The 14,643-nt window shown below is 56.0% G+C and overlaps 2 protein-coding genes across 2 annotated transcripts; one reads left to right on the top strand and one right to left on the bottom strand.

The window, feature by feature from the left end:
• The first annotated feature begins 5,105 nt into the window (after positions 1 to 5,105).
• LOC141967262 (otoferlin-like) lies at positions 5,106 to 7,603 on the top strand. The gene is made up of 4 exons (XM_074920863.1): positions 5,106 to 5,119; positions 5,476 to 5,654; positions 5,827 to 5,927; positions 6,399 to 7,603. The coding sequence occupies exons 2-4, from the start codon at positions 5,544 to 5,546 to the stop codon at positions 6,577 to 6,579; spliced, it is 393 nt and encodes a 130-aa protein (XP_074776964.1). The 5' UTR covers positions 5,106 to 5,119; positions 5,476 to 5,543; the 3' UTR covers positions 6,580 to 7,603.
• A 2,525-nt stretch (positions 7,604 to 10,128) lies between these two features.
• LOC141967256 (uncharacterized) lies at positions 10,129 to 11,116 on the bottom strand. Its single transcript, XM_074920852.1, has 2 exons — positions 11,016 to 11,116; positions 10,129 to 10,882 (listed from the first exon to the last, which is right to left on the bottom strand). The coding sequence occupies exons 1-2, from the start codon at positions 11,048 to 11,050 to the stop codon at positions 10,303 to 10,305; spliced, it is 615 nt and encodes a 204-aa protein (XP_074776953.1). The 5' UTR covers positions 11,051 to 11,116; the 3' UTR covers positions 10,129 to 10,302.
• Between the last annotated feature and the right edge of the window lie 3,527 nt (positions 11,117 to 14,643).

Raw genomic sequence — 14,643 nt, 5'->3', positions numbered from 1 at the left:
TGCCCATTTGTAGGCTCTATTGACCCTAACAGTGTTCGCACAAACAAAACTACCCCGGTTTGCCAAAGCGGTATTGCCCAGACATACGCCCTGGCCTTTGACCTGGTTCAGGGTGATCCCTCTCCGTGGTGTGTCCCACCTGCATTGAGTTGGATTATTGTCTGGCGAATTGTAAAAGGAGGCATTGAGGGCGACGCCCTCATAAAAGGGCGGGTTCATATTGCAGCACAGCCAGCAGGAGCTCGTGAGGTCTGGATCTGATTGGTTCAATGACCAAAAGGTAGCATTCAGTACATTAAGGAACGGCTTATCAGGTAAGCGGTAAGGGCCCACCTTGGGTTTGCTTGGAGGGGTTATCTGCTTAGCTACTAGGGGGGTAGTCAAGATAGGGGTGGATAATGGCAAGCTTTCTCTTCCTTGCTCGACGTCATTGTCACTTTTGGCTATGACATTGGGGGCGATTGCTGTGCTGCTTTGTATTTCCCGTTTTCTAATAGAAAACAAGCTCCCCCTGTCTGTACTAGATTCATAGTGTCTGACGCCCCGAGTTTTCCCAATCATCCATCTCGGATCATCCTCATTGGTGACACTGAGCCTAAGGTACAGACAACAATTCTTGATTTTCCCATGGGTTGCTGCTAGCCCTGGTCTTAAGGGGTCTTTTGGAGGAATGACACACCCGTAAGGTCCTGGTTGTTCTTTCAAATATTTGTCTGGTCCTGCCCCTGGTGCCCAATCTGAGGCAATTGTCTCACATCCCCAGTGGGAACAGTAATACTGATTGGGGGCGTTACAGTAAGGCCTGCCGGGGTTAGAGCCGGGACACATGTAATAGCTCGACGTGTGTAAACAGGACTCTACTGGGGCTAAGTTACAGAGTTTTACCTGAAAGCTAGGAGGCCCCGAAGTGATGATTGTTTGCAGCATCTCTTGATCCCATCTCGTTAATACCCATTCCCATGGCTGGTGTTCATACGAGCCACAAGATACTATGAACCCTAAAAGCAAAATCAAACAGAAACATCGCAGCAGCAAAATTACACAAAAACACCACAGCAGCCCTTTGCGGGGGCATCTCAGCTGATGCTCGGGTTCTGGTGAAGCAGAGCTATCCGTTGTAGTCAGGGTATTCTCCAACTCACTCTCCTCTCTTGCCACAGGAGCATACGGGTTACGGGGGTGCCTGATGGTTAGGTCCTGTGAATAAAAACTTATAGTTCTCATTAGTTTCATCCTAGAGGTCGGGTTTAAGAGGGCACCATTTAATTTCACCTTTTTAACTGCAGAATACTCCCGTCCTGTTAAAACTAGCCTCCACCCCTGTTCCCATTTTCCCAGTTCATTTCTGATTGTGGCCGGTGGACCTTCTTCTAATGCTCGAGTGGTCCAGTATTTTTGGGCGGGGCTATGCGCCTCTTCTCTGGGGAATTGGTTGAACATTAGCAGGGCGTTTGCCAAAAGGCGTACTTGGTCTTCTGATGGAATGGCATTGGTAAAGCCTTCTGCCTTTGCTAATATTTCTAATTTCGATTTCAGAGATTCATGTAGTTGACGGGCCTCCCTTAGCGTCCGTAATTCTTTTGCAGCAGTGTCAGCTTTATCATCACCAATTTGGAAGTACCTTTTAACAGGACTTTGACTGTTGACATGGAGAACTGAAAAGGTGCCTTTCCTGGCGGAGAGTGCCTCTTTGAGCATTAGCGCTGCTGTGGATGTTGTCACGCCAGGGCCTGACATGGCTAGGCAAAGTTTAGCTGCAAACATGGAGTCAGTCACTATATTGAGATGTTCCATCGGGAACAGCCCGCATGCTAGTACTATAGCTGCTGCTTCCAGCTGTTGAACTGAAAGCTCATAATCGGCTGTTTTGATACGGTGCCATTCGTCTCCTGATTGCCACACTGCTACGGCAGTCGATGTCGTTGAAGATGCATCTGTAAAGACTGTTGGTCCTTCCTGAGGTCGGTCCATGACCTTAGATGGGGGGTCAACGTGTACAACCGCCAACATTTGAGTCCAGGGAGGTTTTGTGGCGTACCGGATTTCTCCACCAAATCCAGTCAGGGCTATAGCTAAATACTCTGATGTCATCACTGACTGCGTTGAGAGCTGCTTACGGGAGATATATCCTGGCAGGCTCAATGCCCAAGTGTCTTAGGGCGAGTTTTCTGCCTTTCATGATGAGATTGCCAATGCACTCGACCCCTGGAGAGAAAGCACGTGATGGTTTTCCCAGGGCTATCCATTGTATTGGTTGGGCTTCTTCAGGGGAGCCCTGAGCTAGTGCTCCTACTCCTCCTCCTGACATGAAATGTACGTACAGATCAAGTGGTTCATTGGGGTCCCATCTGGCGAGCGTGCTTGACGATACCTGTTGTTCGATGAAATCGAGAGAGCTCATTGCTTCCGTCGTCAGAGCTTTTTTCTCCCATGGTTTTTTTCCTTTTAGAAGATCATACAGGGGGGGCAGGATTTCAGGGGGAATTAGGACGATATTGCGGAGCCATTGTAAAGACCCTACTAGCTGTTGCATATCATAAAGTGTTTCAATGTGTCGACGGATTTTTACCTGAGGAGGGGTTATATAAGAACCTGCAATTCCTACTCCTAAAAAGCTTACACATGGTCCTTTCTTAATTTTTGCACTCACAATTTCGAACCCGTTTGCTTTCAGGGTTTCGGAAATTGTTGACACCAAGTGGTCCACCTGATTTTCTGACGGCGCGGCGATCAAGATATTGTCCATGTATTGAATGATGGTTGCAGTTGGGGCTGTATCGCAGGTTGAGCTATAATAAGTTGAGCCATAAAATGGGTCTCTTCTCGAGGGGGGAGTGGGTTCAGGAGTGCTTTGCTCCATCCAGGGTTGGAAAATTTCTTTGGTCGCTGAATTGCATTGTTGACGTATGCATTCTGTTACAGCTGGGCCTTTTGCCTCTGCAGGTAATGTTGAAGAGTCGATCGCTGCCTGGAGGCGGTCTATGAACTGTGTAAAGCTCTCACTTTCATTTTGTTTCATAGTAGACCAAGAGGACGGCTTTGCAACGACCCTACAAGCTATGCAAATGGCGTCTCTGGCCGCACGAGTAGTTGCCATAATTTTCTGGGCTCGTAGGCCTTGAGCTTGCGCTTGAGGGGTAATTATCGCTGGATCTGTACCCATCAGATGTTGCAAGCTAGATCCATGCAAGGGATGGTCTGCCCCCACTACTTGAACCAATAATCTTCCACAAATATCCTCCCATTCTTGTTTAAAAACAATCATCCCTGTTCCATCAAAGATTAATCTACAAGTTTGTATTATGTCAGATGGGAGCATGTCGTCTCCCCCAAAAACACCATCAATAAGGGTGGAGACTAAGGCGGAATTGAGACCTTTATCGGCAGTTGCTTTACCAATCGCCTGTATGTCTTTAGGGTTTATGGGCGAGTAAACCCTCTGTCCCCCGTCTGTCACCCGGACCGGGAATGCTAGTGCTGCCGGTGGGAATAAGTCGGCGCATGTCATTTTTGTTTCTCTCCAGTCCGTGAGGGGGGTTTGCTTTTCTCGTGGATTCTCTTTAGAGTGGATGGGTGGGGGGTGTTGGCCTTTAGTTCTGTCTGCTCCCGTTCCTTTTTCCTTTAAGTTTAAGTCGACTGTAAACCATTCGTCCTCGCTACTGTCTGACCCGAAGTCAGAACTCGACTGCCAGGTCATTTCTGGGCTCCAATAACTTTTTGTCAGACTCCTTCCCCTTCCACTCCCCTTACGGGCGGGCCGCTCCCTTCCTCTAGGCTCGCCCCACCTCCTGCTAGGGGAGGGCCCTGCTTTATCAAGGTGTCTCTCCGGGTGGCCGCTTAGATTGGCTCTCCGCCCCTCGCCCGGGCTCTCCACTCCTCCCCAAACACTTCCCCCAGCTTCCTTTTTATTCTCTCCGGCTCTGTACTCCTCACCCGTACATGCTCTCCGCCCCTCGCCTGCGCTCTCCACCCCTCCCCGAACACTTCCCCCACCTTTCCTTTTATTCTCTCCGGCTCTGTGCTCCTCACCCGTACACTCCTCCCCTCTAGCCTCATAACTGGCTCTATAGTCCTCACCCGTACACCCCTCCCCTCTAGCCTTGCTCGTGGTTGCTGGCACTTCCTCATTCTTTTCTTCGGGACCATTTTTATCTTGCCCTCCCCCTCTTTTTTCGGCGCCATTCTGGGGCACATAGGGCGGTGGTCGGTCCCAGGTTTGTATTGATTCTGATATCTCTGCGGCGTTCCTTGCCTCCTCTACCAAACAGCCCCAGAAGGATTTTCTTGCCTCCTCTATCAAACCGCCCTGGAGAGATTTTACTTGTTTTCGCCCTTCCCCTTCCGTAAGCGGATCGGGGTCCGAGGATTGAGGGAGTGTACCACCCTCCTGCGAATCCTTTGGCTCAATATAATCAGTATCGCTTGGGAGGTTAGTAGTCTGAGCACCAACCCCTAATCTAGGGGTGGCCAATAAACAGTTTTTTGCCGCCTTCCCAGTTTTCTGCTTCTGCATAGCTTTCTTAAGGGCTAGTTTAACCCTCCCCCACAACTTAAAGTCTTTCCCACAACCCAAGGGCTGTAAAAGCCTCGCGCCAGCGCGAGTAAAATCGACTTGCACTCAATTCCCCACTGCTTATGTAACTGTGATACGACCTTCACGAGAGCTTCCGTCTTCCTCGCGGGTCCTTGGGAACTGCAATCCGACCTTCACAAGGCGACCTTCACAGGATGTTCCCCCTCCTTGTTGGTCCTGAGAATTTATATTCTCTACTCCTTGTTGGTCCTGGGAGCGTCCTCCCTACAGCAGTGGAATTCCAGACGTCTTCCCTAGCTAGCCGCTTCCCGCTTCCCGGGTTTCGGCACCATTTGTTGCCTAATGATGCTTAACGACCTGGCTCAGGGAAAAACAACACGGCGGCCAACCCCAGGCCGCTCGGTCCATCTGCACACAGACATCAATGTGATGGATGGCAAATGGCGTTTATTATTGCGTAACACCGCTTTTTATACCCTGGGTCCATGGCGTCACATCCGTCTGCCTACGTTTTATCTTCCCGTACAACGCGATATCTTCCGAGCGCCAGACCCTAACTGCCACACTCGGCCGATGATTTCCTCGGTGAGTGGAGGGCCCGTTGAGTTGGGGTGACGGGACAGCCATGGCTGGCCAAGTAGGGAGCAGTGTGGGATGAGATAAAGCCTGTATAGGAACAGGACCTGGAAGGGCAGCTCTGCTCCTCAAGCCCACAACATCCTGCAACCCCCCTTTAGATGCTACTGGTAAGAACAGGTAGGATGAGAGCCCTTGTCTCTGCTGCACAAAGGCTCCTCCTGCAGCAAAGATCTCAGCTTCGCTGTTCCCAGACCTAGTTCAAAGTTGCTCTTCAGGGCAGGAGATACTGACCCAGCCCACCTGCAGCCAAGGACTCAGCATTTTGGGGATGCCAACATCTGTGCTCCCCTTTCTCCTGCCAGGGGCCATCGAGCTGGACCTGAACCGCTTCCCCCGAGGAGCCAAGACGTCGAAACAGTGCAGCCTGGAGATGGTGACGAACGAGGCAGAGCTGCCCATGGTCTCCATCTTCAAGCAGAAGCGGGTGAAGGGCTGGTGGCCGTTCGTGGCCAGAGATGAGAACGATGAGCTGGAGGTCACCGTAAGGATGGGGAAAAGGGAGGGATTTTGCATCCTGGGGACTGCACTCTGTGCAGACACCCTCTGCTCCCCGGCACTTGCCTCTCTTCTCTCAGGTCCCCTCTGTCACCGTGGCTGGGGGGGCTGAGGTGGGGAGCATTGCCTAGTTCCCAGCACAACTCTGCTTCCTGCAGGGGAAAGTTGAGGCTGAACTGCACCTTCTGACAGCAGAGGAGGCAGAGAAATCCCCCGCCGGGCTGGCTCGCAACGAGCCCGACCCACTGGAGAAACCCAAGTAAGTGGGAAACCCCAGTCCCCAGCAGGCACCTGAGCTCTGGGAGATGCTGGGGGTGCTCCCCAGGGGTGGGGGGGAGGCAGGCATGGAGAGGTGCGGAGGGGTCATGCTGGGGGAACGAGGGTCACGAGCAGAGCCAACTCTTTTTTTTCCTTACTCTGTTCCTCCTCTGCCTCGCTTCTTGGCTCCATCCCCTTGCCTGGGCCTCCCACCACCTCCTGCTCCCCTCCAGTCCTCACCACCAGCTTCCAGCTTCAAGTGGAACCCTCACAAACCCGCATTGCTCCATCTGGCACAGCATGCCATCTTCCCTGGCCCACCCTCCTGATTCTCCTGGTTGCGCTCCTCCACTCTGCAGACTTACCCCGGGAAGGGATCCTGCACGTCCCTTTGCCCACCATGTCCACTGCCCACCATCCCGCCCTCCTCTGTGGCTACAGCATTAACGATGGGTGTTTGCTTCCCCTGCAGCCGCCCGGACACGTCCTTCATCTGGTTCCTGAACCCACTCAAGTCCATCAAATACCTCATCTGCACGCGCTACAAGTGGCTCATCATCAAAATGGTGCTGGCCCTGTTGCTCATCGTCATGGTCGCGCTCTTCCTCTACAGCATGCCAGGCTACATGGTCAAGAAGCTGCTGGGAGCATGAAGCTTGGGAGCCTGCCCCATGTCCCCAGCCCCGTGGCACAACCTTCCCCCGTCCCAAGGCCTTCTCCTCCCCGCAGCCTCTCAGCAGCTCTGGGGGAGATCTCCCTCCTGCTGCTGCTGGGGCTCCTCTTTTACATTCCTCCTCTGTGGGTCCCATTTGTGGCTTTAGTCCTAGAGAAATGGGGCTGGAGGATGGAGTCAATCCCGAGGCTGTGCGTCCCTCGCCGGGGCTGGCAGAGGTGCCTGGTGGCTACTGCGGGGCAGCCAGGCTGGGGGGCTCGGAGCCTTTTTCCTCTGGGGGCCATGACTGGTGCCCTGCTGGGGTCTTGGAGCTGCAGGGGAAGGGGAAGGGGCTGCACCACGGGAGCGCTCCCCAGAGGCTCCTTGGAGGGACAGTTGGCACCAAGGCTGAAGCAGGGACCTGGGATGGAGGAACTGGGGCCACACCAGCCCCAGCGGTGGGGGGCCGGGGCACAGAGCAGCCCCCATGCCTGTCCCCCCCCGCCAGCACGGGCGCTGCTCTGCTCCTGGCTCTGGAGGTCACTGACCCCCCAGCCCGGGGAACTCCCGGCAGCGCTGCCCCGAAGCCGCAGAGGCCCTGCAGGGAGCCCTGGGGCTGTACCCGGGGCAGAGCCTGCCTGTCCCTCCCCAGGGCTCCGGCAGAGGCAGGGAAGTGTCCAGCAGCTCCAACCTCTGCCCGGGGTCACCGACCCAGAGGTGGTGGTGGCTGGACAGCCCTGGGGGGGACTCACAGGGAGCCGGGGACTCTGGCACAGCGAGAGCTCCCTGGGGCCTACTTCATTCTCCCTTTCATGTTGTTTGGATTTCTGTGTATCGCGGCCGGGGTCTGTCCTGCCGGGTGGAGCAGGGAAGGGCTCTTTTCTCAGCTCTCTGCAACATTCAGCTGCTGAAAAGCCACCTTCCCCAGCTTCAGGTGTGCAAGACCCTCACTGGAGAACTGACAGCTCGGAGATGTTTTAGGATACTACTGGTTGAATCAGTCAATAAAAATTGTCTTTCACTTCTGAGTTCTCCACCGCAGTCTCGTGTTAGTGGGGAGAGGGGAGCCCATGACTGGCTGCTTCTCCAGGTGAGCACTTTCCTCCTTCCCTTCATTTCTCCAGCACAGCCTCTTCTCACGCTGCCTCACCCCGGGGCCCGTTCCCTGGGCACACCCCGTTCCCCCGGCTGTGGTTCACCTTCCTCTTGCCACCCTACAAGAGAGGGGAGGTGAGCAGGGACCCCAGGGCTCCGTTTGTCCTCCAGCAGGGGCCCCCAGAGTAGGGAGGGGGGCCCTGGGATCCAAAGGGGTCTCTGAGCGAAGGGGCTTTGGCGGTGCGAGCAGCGGCATCGGGGCTCTCCTGGGCTTCCCTGGCTGACATCAGCCCTGGCCCTCTGCCCGCCCCGCAGGATGGCCACCTCCCCCCACCTCTCCCGTGCCCGGTGTGGCACACGGCACCCTCCCAGCATCGCTCCGGGGGGATTTCGGGGACCCGATGGGTTCTCTGCCAGACGTAGACGGTTTCCCCAGCCAGGACCAGCTCAAAGCCCATGCCCAGCTCCAGCTGGAGCTCCTCCCGGTGCACCAGCAGGTCCACGCTGTGGAGGATGGCGGCCAGCGTGGGCAGGTCCCGCTCTGGCAGGGGCTCGCTGCGGTGCGGGCAGCTGCCGGTGAGGCACCGCCGGCACTCCAGGCAGGTGGCGTATTCCTTGCGGATGTCTTGGGAAGCGCTTGGAGCGCCGCGATCCCGAGCCTCCTTCAGTTTTCCCAGGAGGTCGCGGCAGACTCGGGTCCCGCCCAGGGACTCCATGAGGGACGTGGCCAGCTCCTCCAGGTCGCTGCTGTGGGAGGAGGAGGGCTGGCTCCTGAGGAGCTCCGAGCTGGTGGCAGCACCGACGTTCCCATCTCGACCCACGTCTCCCGTCCCGTGGGGGAGCTCCCTCGCAGAAGCCGCGTCCCCGCCGACGCCGCTTTCCCACCCTTCTCCTTCGTGGCGCTTCCTCCGGCTGTGGGGGGAGATCCCGGCTGGAGCGTGGGGCTGCTGTGGGGCAGCCCGGACCCAGCACCCTCTCCCTGTCTTCTCCCGACCGCCTGGGTGATCCTGCCGGCCCTGCCGGCTCTGGGGTGCTCCGGGTGATGGGGGGGTCGTGGGGACACGGGGCAAGGCCAGCCCAGCAGCACGAGGGGCACAGCGAGGGGCCGGGCACCTTCCAGCCCCGGGAGAGAAGGGCCAGGCCAGGGGCTGAGGACAGAGAGGGGTGCTGGGGCCACCGGTGGGCTCTGTGGGAGGGGCCTGGTGCTGGGAAGCTGCCACCCCCCCAGGGATGCCCTGGCCCTCCCCAAGCCAGCCCCAGCTTCCCTCGGCCCTAATAAGAGTGAGCAACCAAAGTGAAACCGCGTGCCCTGGGGGAAGGCCATCGGCATCAGCGGCGATGAGGGGCTGGGCCGGGGTGGGCCGGCGCTCTCCTCTGCTGCTCCTTTTCTCTCTCCAGTCCGTGTCAGGGGCCCTTCAGCCCCTTCTAGAAGGGCAGTGGCCACGGGGGCGGCTCTGACCGCCCCGCCGAGGGACGCGCAGTCTCGGGACCGGCGCCGGCCTCCAGCCCTTGGCTCTGGTCCCGGAGCCACGAGTGGCACCGGCAGCGGGGGGCAAAGGAGGCGGCGCGGCCCGGCCCGGCGGCGCAGAGGACACGGGGCCCCGCGGCCGTCGCTCCCCCGCAGCTCGGCCCGAGCCCCGCGCTCGCGCCTTCCCCTCACAGCCGCCGCCGCCGAGCTCTGCCGCTGCCCTGGCTGAAATGGGCCAAAAGCTGCGGAATTTCCCTCCTGCAGAGCCTGTGTGGTGAGCTGGGCCGAGCTCCTGCCCAGCCTGCCCCGCAGGTGTCCCTGCAGCCGCACAGACACCCCGCCGGGGTGACCCAGGGCCCCCGTGGCACTGACACAGCCTGACGCCTCCTTCGGGGCAGGAAGGAGAGTCTCAGGCCGCTCGGGAGTGCTGGGCTCAGGCTTCTCCCTCCTCCTCCTCACACAGGCTCAGCTGGGAGACACCTGATGGTGACAGTGACAGCTCCCGGCTTCTCTCAGGGACAGTGAAGTGAGCTCCTCCTCGAGGGCCTCTCTGTCCCTGTGGCAAACTTTCCTGTAGGAAATGTAATGAATATCTGATCTGTGTGTGAGTAAACCGACGTCCCTGACTAATCCTCGGGTGGAGAATCCCCAGGGCGACCCCAGCGCTGCTAATGAAGCATATCTGCTTGAGAGTGAGAAGCTTGTTCCAGGTGAAAAGAGGCAAAGACCCGACGTGTGCAGTCCCCCTGTTCCTGCAGTGGGTGCCCCGCAGCCCCCGGGCTCTGGAGGGGGCAGGAGGCAGGAGCAGGGTGCAGGCAGGCACAGTCCCTGCCTGCTCTGGCAGGAGCAGCTCTGGGCCAAGCAAACGTCCCCGTCGCGGTGCCTACGGACGCGGGGCCGGACAGAGGTGACCAAGCCCGGGGGAGCTCGGAGCCAGGACCTGGGGGAGACCCGGCAGAGGCAGGGGGGTCAGCAAGGGACCCAAAGGGGAGGTTTGGCAAAGGGACGGGGGAGGGCGCGCATCAAGGGCTGTGTGGAAGAACCACGGCACCAGGGATGGAGGAAAGATATTTTAAGATATTTTATTTTTTAGGTGGGGTCATTGCAGGGACTTCCCCAGCCCTACACCCCCAACTGCTCTCTCCAGGCTGCCCGCTGCAGTCAGGGATAATTTTGCCTCAGGGGCTTGCGGGAGCACCTGCAGCAGCACTGCCGGTCCCGTTTCCACCAGGCGCTGACACGCCTGCAGAGCTGGGCACGGGACTCCCGCAGGGCACGGCCCCCCTTGCACAGCCCCGGGGCCACCCAGGCACGCATCCTGCCCGTGGGCACCCGCTGCTGGGGACTGGGCTCCGCTGGGCTGCTCCCGCCCGGCGCCGCCCAGATGGTGCTGCCCATGGTCACGGGGGTGTCAGGGTCTGGCTCCACGTCCCTGGGTCTCTGTACCACTTCGCCCTCATCCCCAGAGACCTGCTCTTGACTGGTCCCAGCTGACCTCTCCAGTGGGGGGTCCTGGCCCAGGGCTGGTCCCAGATTCTCCACCAGCGCCTGATCATCCTTGGGGGTCTGGGCGGGTCCTGAGCGCTCTTGTGCCGCCAGATCTGCCGTGGCACCGGGGCAGGGCTCCGGGAAGGAGCAGACGGTGTCCGCAGAACTGGAGCTGCTCATCGGGAGGGAGCTCAGCGATGGTGACCACAGTAGCGGGCACAGGCGCTCTGTGCTCGGCAACGTCGCGCTGGCACTGCAGGGGAGGAGAGAGGGAGGTGAACCTGCTGCACCGCGGCCCCTCCGGCGGGACGGGCAGGGCTGCCCAGCGCGGGCAGGGCACGGGCTGAGGGTCTGGGGCAGGATCTGGGGCCTCCCCCAGCACTCACCATTTCTGCAGGGTCGGTTGTTTGCTCTTCTCCATCTTGGCGTCAGCTGTCCCATGCTTTGCCTTCTGCCTTGAACTCTGCAGGACACCAAGAGCTGGGTGAGACGGGAGCAGCTCCCAGGCCACATCACCCCCACAGCCCCTCACCCCACCCACCCCATCCCACTCCCCACCACAGCGCGGTGCAGCCGTCACATACGCAGAGCCACTGGGCAAACATGGCGCCGAGCACGAAGTACACCTCAGTGAACATCACTACGCACAGCATCTCGGCCAGGGTGCTCGACCGTTCCCAACTCCCCCAGATCCCTCAGCGCTGGCTCAGCCCGACTCTTCAACCCCTCCAGGGATCCCGGGGACTCCCCCCTGCCCTGGGCAGCCCATTCCAACGCCCAACAGCCCCTTCTGCACAGAAATCCTTCCTCAGAGCCAGCCTGACCCTGCCCTGGGCAGCTTGAGGCCATTCCCTCGGGGCCTGGCGCTGGGGCCTTGGCTCCAGAGACTCATCCCCCCTCTCTGCCCCCTCCTGGCAGGGAGTTGCAGAGGGCCAGGAGGTCTCCCCTCAGCCTCCTCTGCTCCAGACTGAACCCCCCCAGTTCCCCCAGCCGCTCCCCAGCAGACCTGTGCTCCAGACCCTGCCCCAGCTCCGTTGCCCTTCTCTGGCCACGCTCGAGTCATTCAATGGCCTTTTTGGGGTGAGGGGCCCAAAACTGAACCCAGGAATCGAGGGGCGGCCTCCCCAGTGCCGAGCCCAGGGCTCAGATCCCTTCCCTGGCCCTGCTGGCCACGCCAGTGCTGACACAAGCCAGGATGCCGTTGCCCTCCTTGGCCCCCTGTCACTGATTTGACACCAATCAGAATTATTACAATTAATAATGTTTGATTCCAGTATGAATACAGAAATATTTTAGTAGGGTTACATGTTTACATCTTGCATTTTGCACATCTAACCAGAAACCAATGCTACTGTGAATTCCTCTGTATAGCCCTGTACCAAGGCCGAAGAATTGGTCAGTAATCATTTACTAGGTACACCTAGATACTGCTTAGGGAATTAGATTTAGAATTGAAAATAATTCTGTTTGAAGTTGTTGGAGATGTCTAGACACAGAAGTAATTTATTACCTAGAATACATTGGATAATGCCTCAGAAGTGCCACAACCTGAGAGTAATGAGAACTGGGGAGAATGAACTGTCACAGTTTACAGATCTCTGCCAAGGAACAGTGAAACTGGGTAATGGGTAATTCCGGCAGGGGGAGATCGCGACCACCGACTCATGGGCCACCGACCCAAATCACACCCCAGACTCATTTCTAGACATTTCTAAGCTTCAGTGCGCAGAATCGGAAGTAGGAGGGAAGTATGATAATGATTTCCAGGAATTCTTGTGTTTAGGTATGAATACTTAATGAATATGGATGAATGAATAATATAGAAACTGTATAATTCTTGTGACTGGTGTGCGTTGTTGGTGAGAGCACGCACCCGCGCACCCGGCCGTCAATAAACAAGTGTCTGCTTATCTGCATCACATTGGAGTCGGTAAGTTATCTTCATCCCGGATTTCGGGGACAGTTTCTGGCACCCCAGATGGGACCTCGCTGAGAGACCGGAGGAGTCGGGGACCTGATCGGTTCCAGCCGGCACCGAGGATTTCTCGGGGACACCCATCGATCCCCGATCCATGCGGCTCTCCGCGACGTCCCCTGGATTTTGGTAAGACACTTCTCTTTTGTACTGGGATAAGTGGGTTAGAGTCCCACCAGTAGGAGCGGGTTAGAGTCCCACTGTACAAGCCTGCCTGTCAGACGCGGCGAAAGCTGCGCAGGGTTGGGCTAGAGGATCCTCGTGTATTGGAAGCCGAGGCCTCTGCCCGTAAGACACAAGCGAAAGCTATTGCAGGGTTGGACAGCTGGATTTGGAAACAAGAGACCCTATACGCTGTAGAGTTCTCAGAAGGAGTGCATTTAATTGGAAGTTAAAAGTTTTTATGCACTCAGTTGTGGTACTGGTTGTTTCGTCAATTGAATATTGTACGGTAATTAAGAATTGTGTTGTATTGTGTTATATACCTTTGTTTGTCGTAGTAACTGTAGAAAGGTGTGAGCGTGTTTGTGAGCGTGAGACGTGCAACTGAGCACGAAGCGGGTGTGGGGTTCGGATCCGCGGTTCTGTTATCCCGCGCGGGGTGCAGCCGGAGAAGGACGAAGCGATAGGCTTGAGCGAGTGATCGATTGTATATTGTGTTAACAAAGTAACTGAACCATGGCATCTACGCTGACTCGTTTGTTTAAAAGCAAAAGGATGTGTAATCTGGCTGCAAATGACAAAGTTCTGAAAACTTCTCCGTTAGGATGTTTGTTAGCACACTGGGGAGAGGTACATGATGATTTGAGGAAAAGTCAGATGATTGAATATTGTAATCGCTGGTGGCCTCTGTATACTCTGGGTGATCAGGGAAAATGGCTCGTGAATGGGACACTGCATTATAATACCATTCTGCAGTTAATGCTGTTTTGTAGAAGAGAAGGGAAATGAAGTGCCGTATGTTGATTTTTTTTTTTTCCTATTTAAGACAAAGGAAGGATTGGCAGAAAGAATGTAAGCTGATTAGTAGGGATAATTTAGTAATGGCTATAACTTTTGACGATAAAAAGGTGAAAAAGTGTTGTTCAACATGTGAACTTGAAAAGATTGTTTGAAGGAAAGAATTGCTTCTACTGAAAAGGATGGAGGGCCAGAATTAGATATATCCCCTCCACAGGGAGAACGGCATCGGGGGCGAGAATATAGAGAACAGGTAGAGGAACCTGAGAGTAGCGGACTAGAGGATGTGGATGAAGGGCCGTCTGAGGTTGTAATTCATACCCCTGCATCTCGAAAGAACTCGGCAGCAGGTACAAACAATAGCTCCCCTGCGGCAGGGAGCTGGCAACGATGGGCCGGTGTATGTGAAAGTGCCTTTTCAGTGACGGATTCGATGGCTTGGAAGCAGGCAGCAGGAGTGTACAGAGAGGATCCGGAGAGAACAGGCAGAGTGGCAGATACTATCATCAGAACACAGAACCCGGACTGGAGTGATTTACAGGTGATTTTAGCTAATGTGTTAGATGATACAGAAAAAAACAGATGGTATTGGAGGCTGGCAAAGCACAGGCAGAAGTGACTGTATTGAGTGGGACAGCAGGTGGAATATTAGAGCAGAACTTTCTGTCTGGGGATCCGCAGTGGGGATCCAAATAATGTGGAGCACAGAGAAAGACTGAGTCGGTATCAGAAATGGGTTTTACATGGAGTTAAACACGCCATGCCTAGGTTTCTGAACTGGTCTAAATTGTATGAGGTGAGACAAGATAAGAATGAATCTCCCTCAGCGTTTCTGGGAAGACTAAAAGAAGCTGCCAGAAAGAATAAATACTGATTTGAAAGTAGAAACTGAGGCAGCTCAGATATAATTGGCTTGGATTTTTATAGAACAATCGGTACCAGATATAAGAAAGAAACTGATTGATAATTTTTGAAATATAAACTCTTGGAGGAGTGTGAATCTGAGGATAAAACTCTCATTCTACCAGTCAGAAAACCGTCGGGTGAATATAGGTTAGTGCAAGACTTCAGAGCAGTGA

This window comes from Athene noctua, chromosome 1 (genome assembly GCF_965140245.1).
Source record: "Athene noctua chromosome 1, bAthNoc1.hap1.1, whole genome shotgun sequence".
Lineage (NCBI taxonomy): Eukaryota > Metazoa > Chordata > Aves > Strigiformes > Strigidae > Athene > Athene noctua.
The sequence above is the reverse complement of the archived record's forward strand: the minus strand, read 5'-3'. Positions and strand labels throughout refer to the sequence as shown.

What these genes read in the sequence shown, in the direction of transcription:
- LOC141967256 (XM_074920852.1), bottom strand. Translation starts at nt 11,050, where the DNA reads ATGGAGAAGAGCAAACAACCGACCCTGCAGAAATG. An exon ending in CAACCGACCCTGCAGAAATG is followed by an intron (nt 10,883 to 11,015) that starts GTGAGTGCTGGG and finishes CCTCCCCTGCAG; the next exon opens with TGCCAGCGCGACGTTGCCGA.
- LOC141967262 (XM_074920863.1), top strand. Translation starts at nt 5,544, where the DNA reads ATGGTGACGAACGAGGCAGAGCTGCCCATGGTCTCCATCTTCAAGCAG. An exon ending in ACGATGAGCTGGAGGTCACC is followed by an intron (nt 5,655 to 5,826) that starts GTAAGGATGGGG and finishes TGCTTCCTGCAG; the next exon opens with GGGAAAGTTGAGGCTGAACT. An exon ending in GACCCACTGGAGAAACCCAA is followed by an intron (nt 5,928 to 6,398) that starts GTAAGTGGGAAA and finishes CTTCCCCTGCAG; the next exon opens with CCGCCCGGACACGTCCTTCA.